The sequence below is a fragment of the Taudactylus pleione genome, unplaced genomic scaffold (assembly GCF_031769625.1).
Source record: "Taudactylus pleione unplaced genomic scaffold, aTauple2 ptg001352l, whole genome shotgun sequence".
In the NCBI taxonomy this organism is placed as follows: domain Eukaryota; kingdom Metazoa; phylum Chordata; class Amphibia; order Anura; family Myobatrachidae; genus Taudactylus; species Taudactylus pleione.
The window spans coordinates 313,639-329,346 of NW_028285752.1; the positions used below are offsets into that span (position 1 = coordinate 313,639).

The window sequence follows — 15,708 nt, forward strand, 5'->3', positions numbered from 1 at the left end:
AGTATAAATGACTAAAGATAAATCATTAGGGGTACCATTCTGGATTAGAACTGCTCCCGTATGCAGATGCTGTAATTGAATAGCTTTAAAAAAAAAAAAATCTTTTTGCACTTCAAACATTTCAGTGGACATTTATAATATGATCCAAAAAAAATCTATATCAAGGTAATATAATATATAGGTAAATGTCAGCAGTACATTCCCGTATGAGAACCTCATCCCAACTGTGCAACATGGCGGAGGCAGCATCATGGCACTAGGACAGCTAGCCATCCTCACCGGCACTATTGATTAAGTAACAGGTAATTCTGTAGGAGAAGGTCAGGCTATCCGTCCGAGAGGTGACGGTCAAGAGAAGTTGGGTTTTGCAGCAAGATAACAACCCTATACCCACAAGTCAGTCTATACAAAAGTCCAGACCTTGATCAGATATAAATTGGCCAAAATTCTTTGTGGGGGACTGGTCAGCAATTACCGTAAATATTTGGGAGTCTCTATCTATTTTTATGTCATTGGTTCCTACCCGTGTTTAATCTCGGACAAACACGATCAAAACACGGCGCTTAGTAAATGGACCACCCAGCCCCAAGGAGTACATTTCTCCCATAAAAATTCTGTATATAGACACCGCCATTACAACTTTATTATATGTATAGATTTGTGCATTTGTGTATAATATGATGCAAAAAAGTAAATATACTATGGGTATATTTTTCCTTTTAAGAAGAGAGAAAGTAACAATATATAACCAGACCATTATTTTTTTTTCTTAGAAAAACCAGAAATAACTTTTTTGGGGGGTACAGAACCCGGATCTAATGTAGGCTGATTAATTTGAATGTAATGATTATTACCAAACCTCTTGATCTTCAACACATTGTGATAATGACTTGATTATTGTAATGCGGTGCAGAAGAACGTCTATGCAATTAGCGTACTAAGGGCCTGAGCAGAATTATTTGTTCTGTTAACAAGCTGCTCCTGAATTCTGCCCAAAGGCGTAGTTAGAGCTGTAAACAACAGCCGACGGGGAGGGGATTCTGTCAGCGGTAACAGCTTATTACATGAACAAATGTTTCTTTATGATAATCTTTTACACAGTGAATTACAAATCGCTTTCCCGTACAGGTTTTATAATGGCTGTAAGAACAATGTAACATTTAAATCAATTATTGCATTTACAGTATAGGCAATGCTAAGTGTGATGAGTGCTTCCAAAATGTTACGTTTAATATAATGTTATATTTAGCTATACATTAACGTGGTAAAAAATGAAATAGATCATTTTACTTCCCCAAAGTAACAGACAAAGTAACAGGAAGTTCTCCTGCACTGTTGCATCTTCTTCTATCATGGTTCTCTATAAAAGACTTAGGTTGTGTCTCATTTCCATATGGTACTTTATGTAGTGCGCTCACAATGTCTGCCTCAGCCCTGTATTATGTGCATGGTTTCTGCCTTAGGGCCTGATTCAGAGCCGCTCGCTCGCGCTGTGCGTTCGCAAACGGCCCGATGTTCTGTGTACGCGAATGCACACGCTTTGCGATCGCAACCCTCTCACTCACCCAGCAAAGGCAGCCCAGGGTAATGAGTGACAGGAGAGGCCATTTGTGGGTGGTAACGGGCAGGACACTAATAACGGGGAGTTGGCAAGCGATCGCTTCCCCTGGCATCACTTTGAAAAATTTGCATACGCATCTAGCGAGTGTACCCAGGTAGCGAACGGGTCTGAATCAGGCCCTTAGTCTTATTGTAGAAAAGCAGAATATAAATAAAATTCTTATTATTATTATTATTATTATTATCTATATACAGGTTGAGTCTCCCATATCCGAAAATCCAAAAACCGAAATATTCCAAAAACCGGAATATTTCAGGGCATCTGTGACGTCACGACGTGACCTGACGTCATGACGTCACTAGTATAGTGGCCAATGAATAGCGGGGTGGGCGTGGTGCACATGCCAGGCCACCCCCCGCAGCACCCGCTGGACCCCCAGTGGCAGCCGCCGGACCATTCTGCGTCACCCGCTGGTCCCCTCGTGACACCCGCCGCACCCGCTGCTCCCTTTCACCTTACCCGTCGGACCCTTCCGCCTCACTCGCCAGACCCCTCACGACACCTGCTCCACCCGCCGGACCACCGCAACATCCACAGCACCCGCGTGACACCTTCCAGACCCACCCGCAGCACACACCAGGCCTCCCGCTGTGCTCCCCCTCAGGTATTCCGAAAACTGTAATAATCCAAAATCCGAAATGCTCCTGGTCCCGAGCATTTCGGATATGGGAGACTCAACCTGTAATAACTTCATAATGTCAGTCCCTTATCCTTCGTGTGTATACTGCGGGAGCTGGCGCACGAGCCCCAATGGCTCCCACTGCAAGACCTAGGAAAGTAGCTGGGGTCTTTATAAGTATGAGTGCGGGGGCAGGACAGATGGGGGGGTCTAAGTGTGAGGGCTTGTGGGAAGATGGCGCATGGGGACATGTGGGGTTTCGGATGGAGTAAACAGAGCAGAGTCGGGGCGGTGGGTTGAGAGATAACGGGATGAGCACCTGTCGGAGCGGTGAGTGGGGCCAGGCAGAGCGAGGGGGAGGGGCAGACTGAGGTCTCCCAGTATAAGTAAGTGTAGTAAATTTTATTTAACTGTTTACCCAAATAAGAAACTCATTACATGCGCAGCCTCCACAAATGTCTGTATCAGAGAGGTAACACTCTAATACAATCTAACAGGGCAGAAATGAGCCGTCAGCTTCACATTGATAAATATATCCTGATAGCCGGGACCCCATACCCAACCCAATTAAACAAGGGGTGTTACAAATGATATTTATGTTAATCTTTAAGCAGCCATTTGTTCAGTATTCTTGCTGAGCGTCTCTTGGGTGCATCCATGGGCTGGTCTTCAGTCTCCCTGCATCCTGGGTTATTGGCATTCCCTTGTAAGCAATGTCTTAGAAAATAATGTCTTTGCCCACCTACTGTAATTTACTCCATTTATCCTTTTAACTGGACATCAACATGCTACTCCTAGTGTTTACCTAGAGAAATTACTACTGATACTCGCTTTAGAAGAGGAGGGGGCTCGTGTACAGGCTCCGCACAGTAGTCCTTGATATTGGGCCAGAGGCGCTGATTCAGAGCCGGACTCTCTTTCAGAGCACTCGCTCTGAATCAGGGCGTTTTTTTTTTTAGTGACCACTCACAGCTTTTGCCAGCGGCCAGGTGATGGTCACGATGGCTGCGACCATCATGACCATCGGGCTTGCGACAAGACCCTTGTGGTAGGGACTCGTTCCCGGAAGCCCCAGTGAGCATCCTGCTCTAATAGAGTCAGTCAGTAGGGCCACCCACAAACGGCAGGCGTTTCTTCAGGAACGCCTCCGTTTGGCCAGCCACCCCCTCTCCCCACCTACAAAATGGGACGAGCTATCAATCAGCATCGACAGCCGACCCGTTTGTTGGGAGCGCCGGAGCAAGTGATTTCTTGTTCGCTCTGGGGCTCTTGCGTGCGCAATGCCCGGCCATCGAACCCACTTACGAGCATTGCGAGCGCTTGCGAGCGGGTCTGAATCAGGCCCAGAGTCTCTTGCACAGGCACAGGTCTCCAGGAAACATGGCGCGCACGCAAAACACCAGGAAAATGGCCGCTGCACCGTTGTAATTTCTGCTGTACTGCAGCACCGACCGACGCAGGACTCCGGAGAAGTATAATGGTGATTGGCTTATTATCTGTATGAAAACGTTACATATAAAAGAAACAATCCCTTAATATACGCTGTATATCTGGTGTTAGGATCTGAAAGTAGTGATGACAGTAACCTTATAGCACACAACACTCTTTATTCTTTATTATTTATTTATTTTTTTAAGCATATTTTTGGGTTTTCACAAAATAAAAGAAAACAAACAAATCTGTAATTCAGCCAATACAGACAGGAGTATACTGACAACATACATTCACATTATAGAAATCATTTCAGCAGACATACAGAAACAATGCGTCAGCATTTAATAGCCATGAAATACGATAAACTTTAAAACAGTAAATAAAATCAAATTAATTTAATTAAAAATCAAAAACAACAGGGAAAAAATAATGAAGGAGAGTTGAAGTATAATATACAGACGACCAATAGAATAATTAAAATCAAAGTGAGTAATCAGTGAATTTGTAGTTACACTTCATATTCCTGAAACATACACTGACATTTAAAGCCCATAAGAGATATATAAACGTCAAGATGATTCTGATAGTCTTTTATGTAAGTACCAGTCTGTTCATTCCAAAATGTTGGTTTTATATTTGCACAGTATAAAAGATAAAACAATTTAATGTCCAACAATAGTAAACCTGCACAAGCATGGACGTATCTATAACGGGTGCAGGGTGTGTGGGGCACACGAGCCCCTGGCTACAACACACCCTGCTCCCATTTATTCAATACTTCCCACTCCGGAGTCCCGTGTCGGCAATAGCAGCGCTGTACAAGTCACCGGCAAAATTGTGCGTGGCCATTTTTCCCGCAGTAGGACAGCACCAGAGTCTACTAGTGCTCAGAGTCTAATGGTGCGCTCAGTATGCCTGGGACGGAGACTGCATACGGGCGCCCTCCTCTCTTAATACACCCCTGTGCATAAGCCCCCTGATGTACTAGTTTTCATCCAGGGCAGATAAGTACGCCAGGGTTCACCCGCTCGCTCCTTGCTCGCCAAACCCTGCACATTCAGTTTTTACTGACATACATTATATATCAAAAGTTAATAAGAACGAGCTGGCAGCCACTATTTTTGTAACAATCTGGATGGGTCCAGCTGCGTATAATGGAATCACACATGTGGTGGCTTCTATGTTCCTTCACCTCATAGTTAGATTTCCACTGGGTACAGTATCAGGGGGTGGATACCAGCCCACATGGAATTCATTTACTATACATAATAAGTAGCTGAGCACATTACATACTTGTTAATGAACCAAGCTGTTCTTTATCTGTGAGCAGAATTTGGATTGCAGGTAATAAGCTTCCTGTTATGTTTATAATAAATATATTAAGCTACAGTAGCTGGTTTCAATAATTACACTATTAGTTTTGCAAGAACATGCTGAAGTAGCTTCGCTGTAAAAATATGATCGTGTACGTTGCAAGTACATAATTGGCAATACCTGAAATAACTTTTAGGCATACAGTACTTCAGCGCTGAGAAACGCCATCCCAGCACGTCAGGCGTAGGCAACGGAAAATCCACACTGTAGCGTATTCACTGATCTCGAGGATAAAGAATCCCCGTTTGCCGGCGTTACCTTATAGAAGCCCATGGGCTTCTACTGCATCACGCTGGTACGAGGGATCCGATCGGATCCCTCCCAGCATGCCCCGCAGCCGACGCGCCACTCTGCGCATGTGCAGATGGACTCCCTGGTCATAAATCGCAAAGGACAGTTCTTATCGGAGGAGCTGTCCTTTGCGGTTCTGATCACATTTGTTAGTACATATGTGATCAGTAGGTATGCGATGAATGGCGGGATTTACTCCGCAAGTTTAGTACATCCCGCCCAATATGACTATCACCTTTTGCATTTTTAGAACTCAAAATTAAACAAAGGAAAGACTGAGGGCCTGATTCAGTAAGGATCACTATTGTGATCGCAATAGCGATTACGCAACCAGATCTCACTGCAAAGATATGCTAATGATTGCGATCACAATGCCATACGCAGCACAACATTTGGACACACCCTGTACCTTACACACATCCATAATACTTAGCAAGACTGAGATACCATCAGTAACATGGAGAACCATCACATCCTCACACACACTTACACAGGCTCTGACCTTACTCAGGAATTACTAACCTCATCACACGCAGTGATTACTCAAGACTGAGATACCATCAGTAACATGGAGTACCATCACATCCTCACACACACTTAAACAGGCTCTGACCTTACTCAGGAATTACTAACCTCATCACACACAGTGATTACACAAGACTGAGAAACCATCAGTAACATGGAGTACCATCACAGCCTCACACACACTTACACAGGCTCTGACCTTACTCAGGAATTACTAACCTCATCACACGCAGTGACTTCACAAGACTGAGAAACCATCAGTAACATGGAGTACCATCACATCCTCACACACACTTAAACAGGCTCTGACCTTACTCAGGAATTACTAACCTCATCACACACAGTGATTACACAAGACTGAGAAACCATCAGTAACATGGAGTACCATCACATCCTCACACACACTTACACAGGCTCTGACCTTACTCAGGAATTACTAACCTCATCACACACAGTGATTACACAAGACTGAGAAACCATCAGTAACATGGAGTACCATCACAGCCTCACACACACTTACACAGGCTCTGACCTTACTCAGGAATTACTAACCTCATCACACGCAGTGACTTCACAAGACTGAGAAACCATCAGTAACATGGAGTACCATCACATCCTCACACACACTTAAACAGGCTCTGACCTTACTCAGGAATTACTAACCTCATCACACACAGTGATTACACAAGACTGAGAAACCATCAGTAACATGGAGTACCATCACAGCCTCCCACACACTTACACAGGCTCTGACCTTACTCAGGAATTACTAACCTCATCACACACAGTGATTACACAAGACTGAGATACCATCAGTAACATGGAGTACCATCACATCCTCACATACACTTACACAGGCTCTGACCTTACTCAGGAATCACTAACCTCATCACACGCAGTGACTACACAAGACTGAGATACTATCAGTAACATGGAGTACCACCACAGCCTCACACACACTTACACAGGATCTGAACTTACTCAGGAATTACTAACCTCATCACACGCAGTGATTACACAAGACTGAGACACCATCAGTAACATGGAGTACCATCACAGCCTCACACACACTTACACAGCCTCTGACCTTACTCAGGAATTACTAGCCTCATCACACACAGTGACTACACAAGACTGAGACACCATCAGTAACATGGAGTACCATCACAACCTCACACAAACTTACACAGGCTCTGACCTTACTCAGGAATTAATAACCTCATCACACGCAGTGATTACACAAGACTGAGATACCATTAGTAACATGGAGTACCATCGCAGCCTCACACACACTTACACAAGCTCTGACCTTACTCAGGAATTACTAACCTCATCACACACAGTGACTACACAAGACTGAGATACCATCAGCAACATGGAGTACCATCGCAGCCTCACACACACTTAACCAGGCTCTGACCTTACTCAGGAAATACTAACCTCACCACACGCAGTGATTACTCAAGACTGAGATACCATCAGTAACATGGAGTACCATCACATACTCACACACACTTACACAGGCTCTGACCTTACTCAGGAATTACTAACCTCATCACACACAGTGATTACACAAGACTGAGAAACCATCAGTAACATGGAGTATCATCACAGCCTCACACACACTTACACAGGCTCTGACCTTACTCAGGAATTACTAACCTCATCACACGTAGTGATTACACAAGACTGAGATACCATCAGTAACCTTGAGTACCATCACATCCTCAGATACACTTACACAGGCTCTGACCTTACTCAGGAATCACTAACCTCATCACACACAGTGACTACACAAGACTGAGATACCATCAGTAACATGGAGTACCACCACAGCCTCACACACACTTAAACAGGCTCTGACCTTACTCAGGAATTACTAACCTCATCACACGCAGTGATTACACAAGACTGAGACACCATCAGTAACATGGAGTACCATCACAGCCTCACACATACTTACACAGGCTCTGACCTTACTCAGGAATTACTAACCTCATCACACACAGTGATTACACAAGACTGAGACACAATCAGTAACATGGAGTACCATCAAAGCCTCGCACACACTTACACAGGCTCTGACCTTACTCAGGAATTACTAACCTCATCACACACAGTGATTACACAAGACTGAGACACCATCAGTAACATGGAGTACCATCACAGCCTCACACACACTTACACAGGCTCTGACCTTACTCAGGAATTACTAACCTCATCACACACAGTGACTACACAAGACTGAGACACCATCAGTAACATGGAGTACCATCACAGCCTCACACACACTTACACAGGCTCTGACCTTACTCAGGAATTACTAGCCTCATCACACACAGTGACTACACAAGACTGAGACACCATCAGTAACATGGAGTACCGTCATAACCTCACACAAACTTACACAGGCTCTGACCTTACTCAGGAATTACTAACCTCATCACACACAGTGATTACACAAGACTGAGATACCATCAGTAACATGGAGTACCATCACAGCCTCACACACACTTACACAGGCTCTGACCTTACTCAGGAATTACTAACCTCATCACACGCAGTGATTACACAAGACTGAGATACCATCAGTAACATGGAGTACCATTACAGCCTCACACACACTTACACAGGCTCTGACCTTACTCAGGAATTACTAACCTCATCACACACAGTGATTACACAAGACTGAGACACCATCAGTAACATGGAGTACCATCACAGCCTCACACACACTTACACAGACTCTGACCTTACTCAGGAATTACTAACCTCATCACACACAGTGACTACACAAGACTGAGACACCATCAGTAACATGGAGTACCATCACAGCCTCACACACATTTACACAGGCTCTGACCTTACTCAGGAATTACTAGCCTCATCACACACAGTGACTACACAAGCCTGAGACACCATCAGTAACATGGAGTACCATCACAACCTCACACAAACTTACACAGGCTCTGACCTTACTCAGGAATTACTAACCTCATCACACGCAGTGATTACACAAGACTGAGATACCATCAGTAACATGGAGTACCATCACAGCCTCACACACACTTACACAGGCTCTGACCTTACTCAGGAATTACTAACCCCATCACACACAGTGATTACACAAGACTGAGACACCATCAGTAACATGGAGTACCAACACAGCCTCACACACACTTACACAGGCTCTGACCTTACTCAGGAATTACTAACCTCTTCACACACAGTGATTACACAAGACTGAGAGACCATCAGTAACATGGAGTACCATCACAGCCTCACACACACTTAAACAGCTCTGACCTTACTCAGGAATTACTAACCTCATCATACACAGTGACTACACAAGACTGAGATACCATCAGTAACATGGAGTACCATCACAGCCTCACACACACTTACACAGGCTCTGACCTTACTCAGGAATTACTAACCTCATCACACACAGTGATTACACAAGACTGAGACACCATCAGTAACATGGAGTACCAACACAGCCTCACACACACTTACACAGGCTCTGACCTTACTCAGGAATTACTAACCTCTTCACACACAGTGATTACACAAGACTGAGAGACCATCAGTAACATGGAGTACCATCACAGCCTCACACACACTTAAACAGCTCTGACCTTACTCAGGAATTACTAACCTCATCATACACAGTGACTACACAAGACTGAGATACCATCAGTAACATGGAGTACCATCACAGCCTCACACACACTTACACAGGCTCTGACCTTACTCAGGAAATTCTAACCTCATCACACGCTATCAGGCCTCAAGCTGCCTAGGCTACCGCAGTGGCTAATTTATATATGCGCCTGCAACGGCGTTCAAAAGCACTGACACGACTGCATTTCACCGACCATCCATCACCTCCCCCAAATGGTACTTCCTGTCAATCACTCTACGCTGGGTCTGTCAGTTGGAATACAAAGTGCCTCTAGTGGGTCGAAATGACGGAGGTAGATTCGACTTGGTTTCATGTATTCCTGGAGAGAGAGCATTTGAGAATTCATTTTATATGGCTCTGAATTTAGGACTAAATGCTGTCTGGGGTCTGACTGCTTTCATCTCAGAAACATTAACAGGGAATGACTCCAGGAAAAGAGTATTGTGAGATGTTGTCAGGACAGTGACAGTGAATTGTACCTTACCCTGATATCAAAGGTGGTCTGTTTACTCAGAAAGGGGTCTATTCAGCAATGAGTTTTTTACATAGAAGATGCAGAAACGATCATTTCCGCAATTTTTAAGTAAATCCACTATTCAGCAATGGGTTAATGGAGAAGATAACGCAATTATATTCTCCATTAATTCCCATCTCGCAGAGTACCGCACTGTAGGGATCATGTTATTGATCTCTGGAGTAATCCCTCAGGAACATAAATACCACAGCAAACGATGCCAAAGGATATAATTCCACCCAAATACAATATTTCCGTTTCAGTGGAACATTAGAAGTTACACTGCTGTCTCCTGTTCCTAATAGCTAATGTACAAAAGATTAGGGGCCCGATTAAGAGCCGGACGCTCCTTGTGAGCGCTCGCTCTAAATCAGGGCGGCCTGTTTTTTTTTTATGGCTGGCCTCCAGGCCGCTCGATAAGCTGTGGGTGACCACCCACAGCTTTAGCGGACGGCCAGGTGATGGTCATGATGGTCGCGACCATCGTGACCATCGGGCTTGCGACGAGACCCTTGTGGTAGGGTCTCATCCACCGCAAGCCCCAGTGAGCTTCCTGCTCTAATAGAGCAAGAAGCTCACTTATGAAATCACTGGTGATGTCAGTAGGGTCGCCCACAAACGGCACGCATTCCTTCAGGAACGCCTCCGTTTGTCCAGCCACCCCACCCCCCTGCACGTCTACAAAATGGGGCGAGCTGTCAATCACAATCGACAGCCGCCCTATCTTGTAGTGAGTCCTGCAGCGAGTGAAAATTCACTACGGGGCTCGCGCACGCCGCTATGCACTCACGAGCGGGTCTGAATCAGGCCCTAGGTTGGCAGGGGTAAGGAAACTATGGCAAGACATTGCCTAACCTTATGGCATACCACAGGGGTGTAACGTTTTGGGATACCTTTTAAAGAACAATAATGAGAAGCCAAGGGAGCATTTAGGCAGACTTAATTAGCAGTAACATCGATGCACATCGGGCAGCCATATAGCATATGCGGTAAGTCTGACCTGGGATCCCGGCATACCAGCGTTCCGACAGTCAGAATCCCAACATTAGAAGGCAAACTCCCTAACACTATCCCTTATCCCTAACTCTAACCCACCCTACCCGGTGCCTAAATCTAACCTCCCCATCCCCGCACTCTAACCCTTCCCCCTTAGTCCCTAATGCTAACCTTCCCCCTAGCGCCTAACCCCTAAACCTAACCCTCCCTTAACTGGTGATACTTACCTTTGGCATGTTGGTGGTTGGGATGCCGGAGCCGGGATCCGGCGCCGGTATTTAGACCGCCGGCATCTTGCACGCCATGATGCTGACTACATCCCATCTGAAACACAGCGTCTCTCCTGACACGCAGAGGCCTCTCATGCTGCAATGGTGACTACAATGACTAATTTATGCATGCCCATCTAACGTCGTATAAACGGTCAGATACGCCTGCGTTTTTCTAACCACCCCCCGTTCCCCCCCCACAAACAACCCGACAACCTGTCACTCAATTTGCGAATGGATCCTCTGTGCAAGCATAATTGCAAAACAATTGCTGCTCGTGCGCAGTGCGTCGTACACACATGCGCAATGGACCATCACCCAGCCACAACACCCTGTAATGCCTCCTTTTCAGCAAAGTGACATCTCCAGATAACCGACTTAGAGCCAGGATAATTCCTCCCCAGTTTGAGAACAATGGAATGAAATACAAACCATTGATTATTATGCTCAGTATGAGCAAGCTTATAGCAGACAATTATATTACTATAATAAATGTGTACTTCTTACCTCTAAACATTTCATGGTTATGTAAAAATGATTTTTAAAAGTGTTTTCATTGTTATTGTGATAATCTGTGCCAAGGCCTCTACGTTTCCACAATCTTTATTGATTTTAGACATCACAAAGCTTAGGCATTTCTTAATTTTTATTGTTATTATTATTATTATTATTATTGGCAGTCATTTATATAGTGCACACATATATCCCGCAGCGCTTTACAGAGCATATTTGGCCACTCACATCAGTCCCTGCCCCAGTGGAGCTTACACTCTATATTCCCTATCACATGCACACACACATACACACTAGGGGTAATTTTGTTAGGAGCCAATTAACCTACCAGTATATTTTTGGAGTGTGGGAGGAAACCAGAGTACCCAGAGGAAACCCACACAAGCACAGGGAGAATATACAAACTCCACACAGTTAGGGCCGTAGTGGGAATCAAACACACGACCATAGTGTTGTGGGGCAGTAATGCTAACCATTACACCGTCTGTGCTATATTAACGCACTAAGCCATGTGCTTATCCCTTTAAACCTAATGTAATAATTCATGGCGTCATCTAAGAAATTATGAATGACCTGATTCCGAGCTGGGAGCAAAGAAACGTTAAAAAGCTACTTTTCACTATGGCAAAACTATGCTGCGCTGCAAGTGGAGCCAGGGGTGGATTAAGACTTTTGGGGGGCTCGGGGCAACTAAGATGTGGGGGTCCCCACCAATAAAATTGACAACCCACACACCACCATTATTAGTATGCCCTGACCACGGCCCTTATCTTGACTGCAGCTGTGCTAAATGGCAGTGTCGCAGCATTTTACATTATGCCTGCGACGCTGCTGTGAGGTACAATTGGCTCCCAACAGCAGACGTAATGTAATGCGCTGCGACTCTGCCAAGAGCTGGCCAGGTTGGGCAATATTTGCGGCAGTGTGGGTGCTCCCCCCAGGAACTGATTCAGCTGAACGCAGATTCCCAATTATCAGTGAGTGTGCAGAATGGGTCCTGCTAAGACGCACGCAAGTCCTGTAATGCCTCTGCCTGATTGACAGGCAAGGGGAAGGGTGGCCAGTGTTTATTCCGGGAGTGGCCAGCCCAGGGACTGCGTGGACGTACACAGTCTGCTGGGCTCGCAAGCTGGCCAGCCTGAGTAAGCTGAGGCTGCTCAGCACTGTCCACCATCGCGACCACCGATGGTCGCAATGGTGATCCTAGCCTGCGACCTTTGTCGCAGTGTTGGTATCACAAATGCAGCAGGGGTGTAACACAGGGGTGTAATACAGGGGTGTTATACAGGGGGTGTCATACGGGGGTGTCATACAGGGGGTGTCATACAGGGGGTGTCATACAGCTCCTGCTGCATTTGCATTATTGCAAGGATTGCAATTGCAAAGCTGTCTGCTTGCCTGTCTGTCTGTGTGTGTCTGCGTGACTGTGTGTCTGCGTGTGTGTCTGTGTGTGTCTGCGTGTGTGTCTGTGTGCTTGCGTGCCTGTGTGTCTGCGTGCCTGTCTCAGTGCCTGCTTGCCTGTGTGCTTGCGTGCCTGTGTGTCAGCGTACCTGTGTCTGCCTGTGTGTCTGCGTGCCTGTCTCAGTGCCTGCTTGCCTGTGTGCTTGCGTGCCTGTGTGTCTGCATACCTGTGTCTGCCTGTGTGTCTGCGTGCCTGTGTCTGCATGTGTGTCTCAGTGTCTGCTTGCCTGTGTGTCTGCGTGTGTGTCTGCGTGCCTGTGTCTGCGTGTGTGTCTGTGTGTGTGTCTGTGTGCCTGTGTCTGCGTGTGTGTCTGTGTGTGTGTCTGCGTGCCTGTGTGTCTGCGTGCCTGTGTGTCTGCATGTGTGTCTCAGTGCCTACTTGCCTGTGTGCTTGCGTGCCTGTGTGTCTGCGTGCCTGCTTCCCTGTGTACCTGTGTGCCTACGTGCAGCTTTGCAATTGTGATCTTTACTGAATCAGGCCCTTAATCCTCTTTCTTTTGTGCCTTTGCTCCTAACTCAGGACCTGATTCAGCAGCCACACTGAAGAAGCTGCACAATTCCGTCCATGCTAAAATGCAAATACAGCAGATGTCTGAGATCTCCTGCTGCAACTGCTATCCCAGCGCCACCACCGAGGTCGCAGCATGTGATCACCATCACGACCATCGGTCGTGATGTTGGATGGCACCGGCTTACGCAGACTGGCAGGCATGCCCCTGTTTCTGGGAATGCAGGCTGTCCCCGCCCGGTCCTGCAAACGCCTCTGCCTCTCAATCAGGCAGAGGCATAGTATTCCGCGATCAATGTCACAGGACCCGTCCTGCACATGCACAGATTCCCGATAAAACAGTTTAGCAGCCATTGCTGAATCAGGCCCTCAGAATCCTCCCCAGAACGTGCACTTTGCGCCTGTACGTTTGCTTATGTGTAAATGGTCCTTTCAATGTGTTTTATTTACTTTCCAAGTGAGAGTCTGACATTTTCCTTGTTCCCTATTTTCCATCTTGCTGCAGGTGGGCGAGTTCAGGGCGCATGCTGCCGAATGGACGGCCAACGTCACAGCCGAGTTCAAGGAGACCCGCCGACGCCTCAGCGTAGAGATATACGACAAGTTCCAGCGGGCGACCTCTATTAAGCGGAAGTTATCCGGAGAGCTGTGTGTGAGTCCCAGCCAGGAAATGACGCCTTGCAAGAGAACCTTGTCCGTTAACCACCTGACCAGTGAGAAAGAGGCTCTGCCCTCCATGACAAAATGTGACAGTATGTACCTGAACGGTTTGACTCCGCACTGTGCGGCCGAAGAGATCGCCATCATTGAAAACTTTAAGTAACGCTATGTACCGACTCTGCTGTCAACTCAACTACTGCATTTGCCATAATTAAGACTACCAGCATTTCTAAAGCCTGCATGAGCTCCGATACCAATTACAAGACAACCAATCAGAACTGTTAAAGTTGTTGAAAACGTCGTTACCACAATAACTACAAGAATTAACAATGTCTGATGCAGTTTTGCGCCCAGACTGTTTCTCTCTTTTCTATTGTGCCATAACACCCGCTGTCTTCTGATAACATAAAGCTGAATGACTTTGGTAAACCTACAGACATTCGGGATCTGACTGGCACAGGATCTGACTGGCACAGGATCTGACTGGCACAGGATCTGACTGGCACAGGATCTGACTGGCACAGGATCTGACTGGCACAGGAGTAGATCACTCGCTGTGTTTTTTGTAACTGGAGAAACCATTGGGATACTGTACAGCTTTTAACTTAAGAAACTTTCGATCAGTGCCTTATACCGTATAGACACACAACCTCCATAGCTTTTATTTTTTTATTTTTTCGGCCTGAGGAATGTATTTTATCAGCTAATTTATGTTGCTTGGAGAATGCATGCTATGGTACCTCAATGCACTAGTGAGCGGGAAAACTCTACGGTAAAGCCATAATAGTCGTCAGCTCAGTGTTAAAGGTCCCGTAAACGCGACCTTTAGGAGATTTATTCTTTTATCAAATTCCCTTCTAAAATGTTCCCCTTTCCTCCTATTCCCATTACTGCGCAGGGCTTCAGTGACGAGCCACTACCTAACACAATATTCAACCTATCAAACCACAAGCATATCAGCAACTTGCGCCTCTTGCCTCTGTGAAGTCACTAGTTGTACAATAAATATGTAGATGATGGATCCACTTCGAGGCACTGGGCTACTATTCTTGCTGAAAAGTTACCTGTGACATTCTTGTTTTATACTGGAAGGTATAGAGTTCAATGGTGACTTTTAAGGAAAGAAAAAATATAATTAACATACCGTAAAAGGGACATATGTGGCCTGGTTCTGAGTCGGAAGCGAGCCCTAAAGCAGACGCACCCCCTGAATATCTGCAGACTGTACATGCACAACA

At 45.9% G+C, this 15,708-nt stretch overlaps 1 protein-coding gene across 1 annotated transcript in view; it reads left to right on the top strand.

The window, feature by feature from the left end:
* The window catches only part of KCNK2 (potassium two pore domain channel subfamily K member 2), a 215,269-nt gene extending 199,844 nt beyond the window's left edge, over positions 1-15,425 (top strand). Inside the window, exon 6 of the mRNA XM_088463388.1 lies at positions 14,316-15,425. Within this exon, the coding sequence (XP_088319514.1) occupies positions 14,316-14,633 (318 nt within the window). The 3' untranslated portion in view covers positions 14,634-15,425. The remainder of the gene's footprint in view (positions 1-14,315) is intronic.
* The last annotated feature ends 283 nt before the right edge of the window (positions 15,426-15,708 follow it).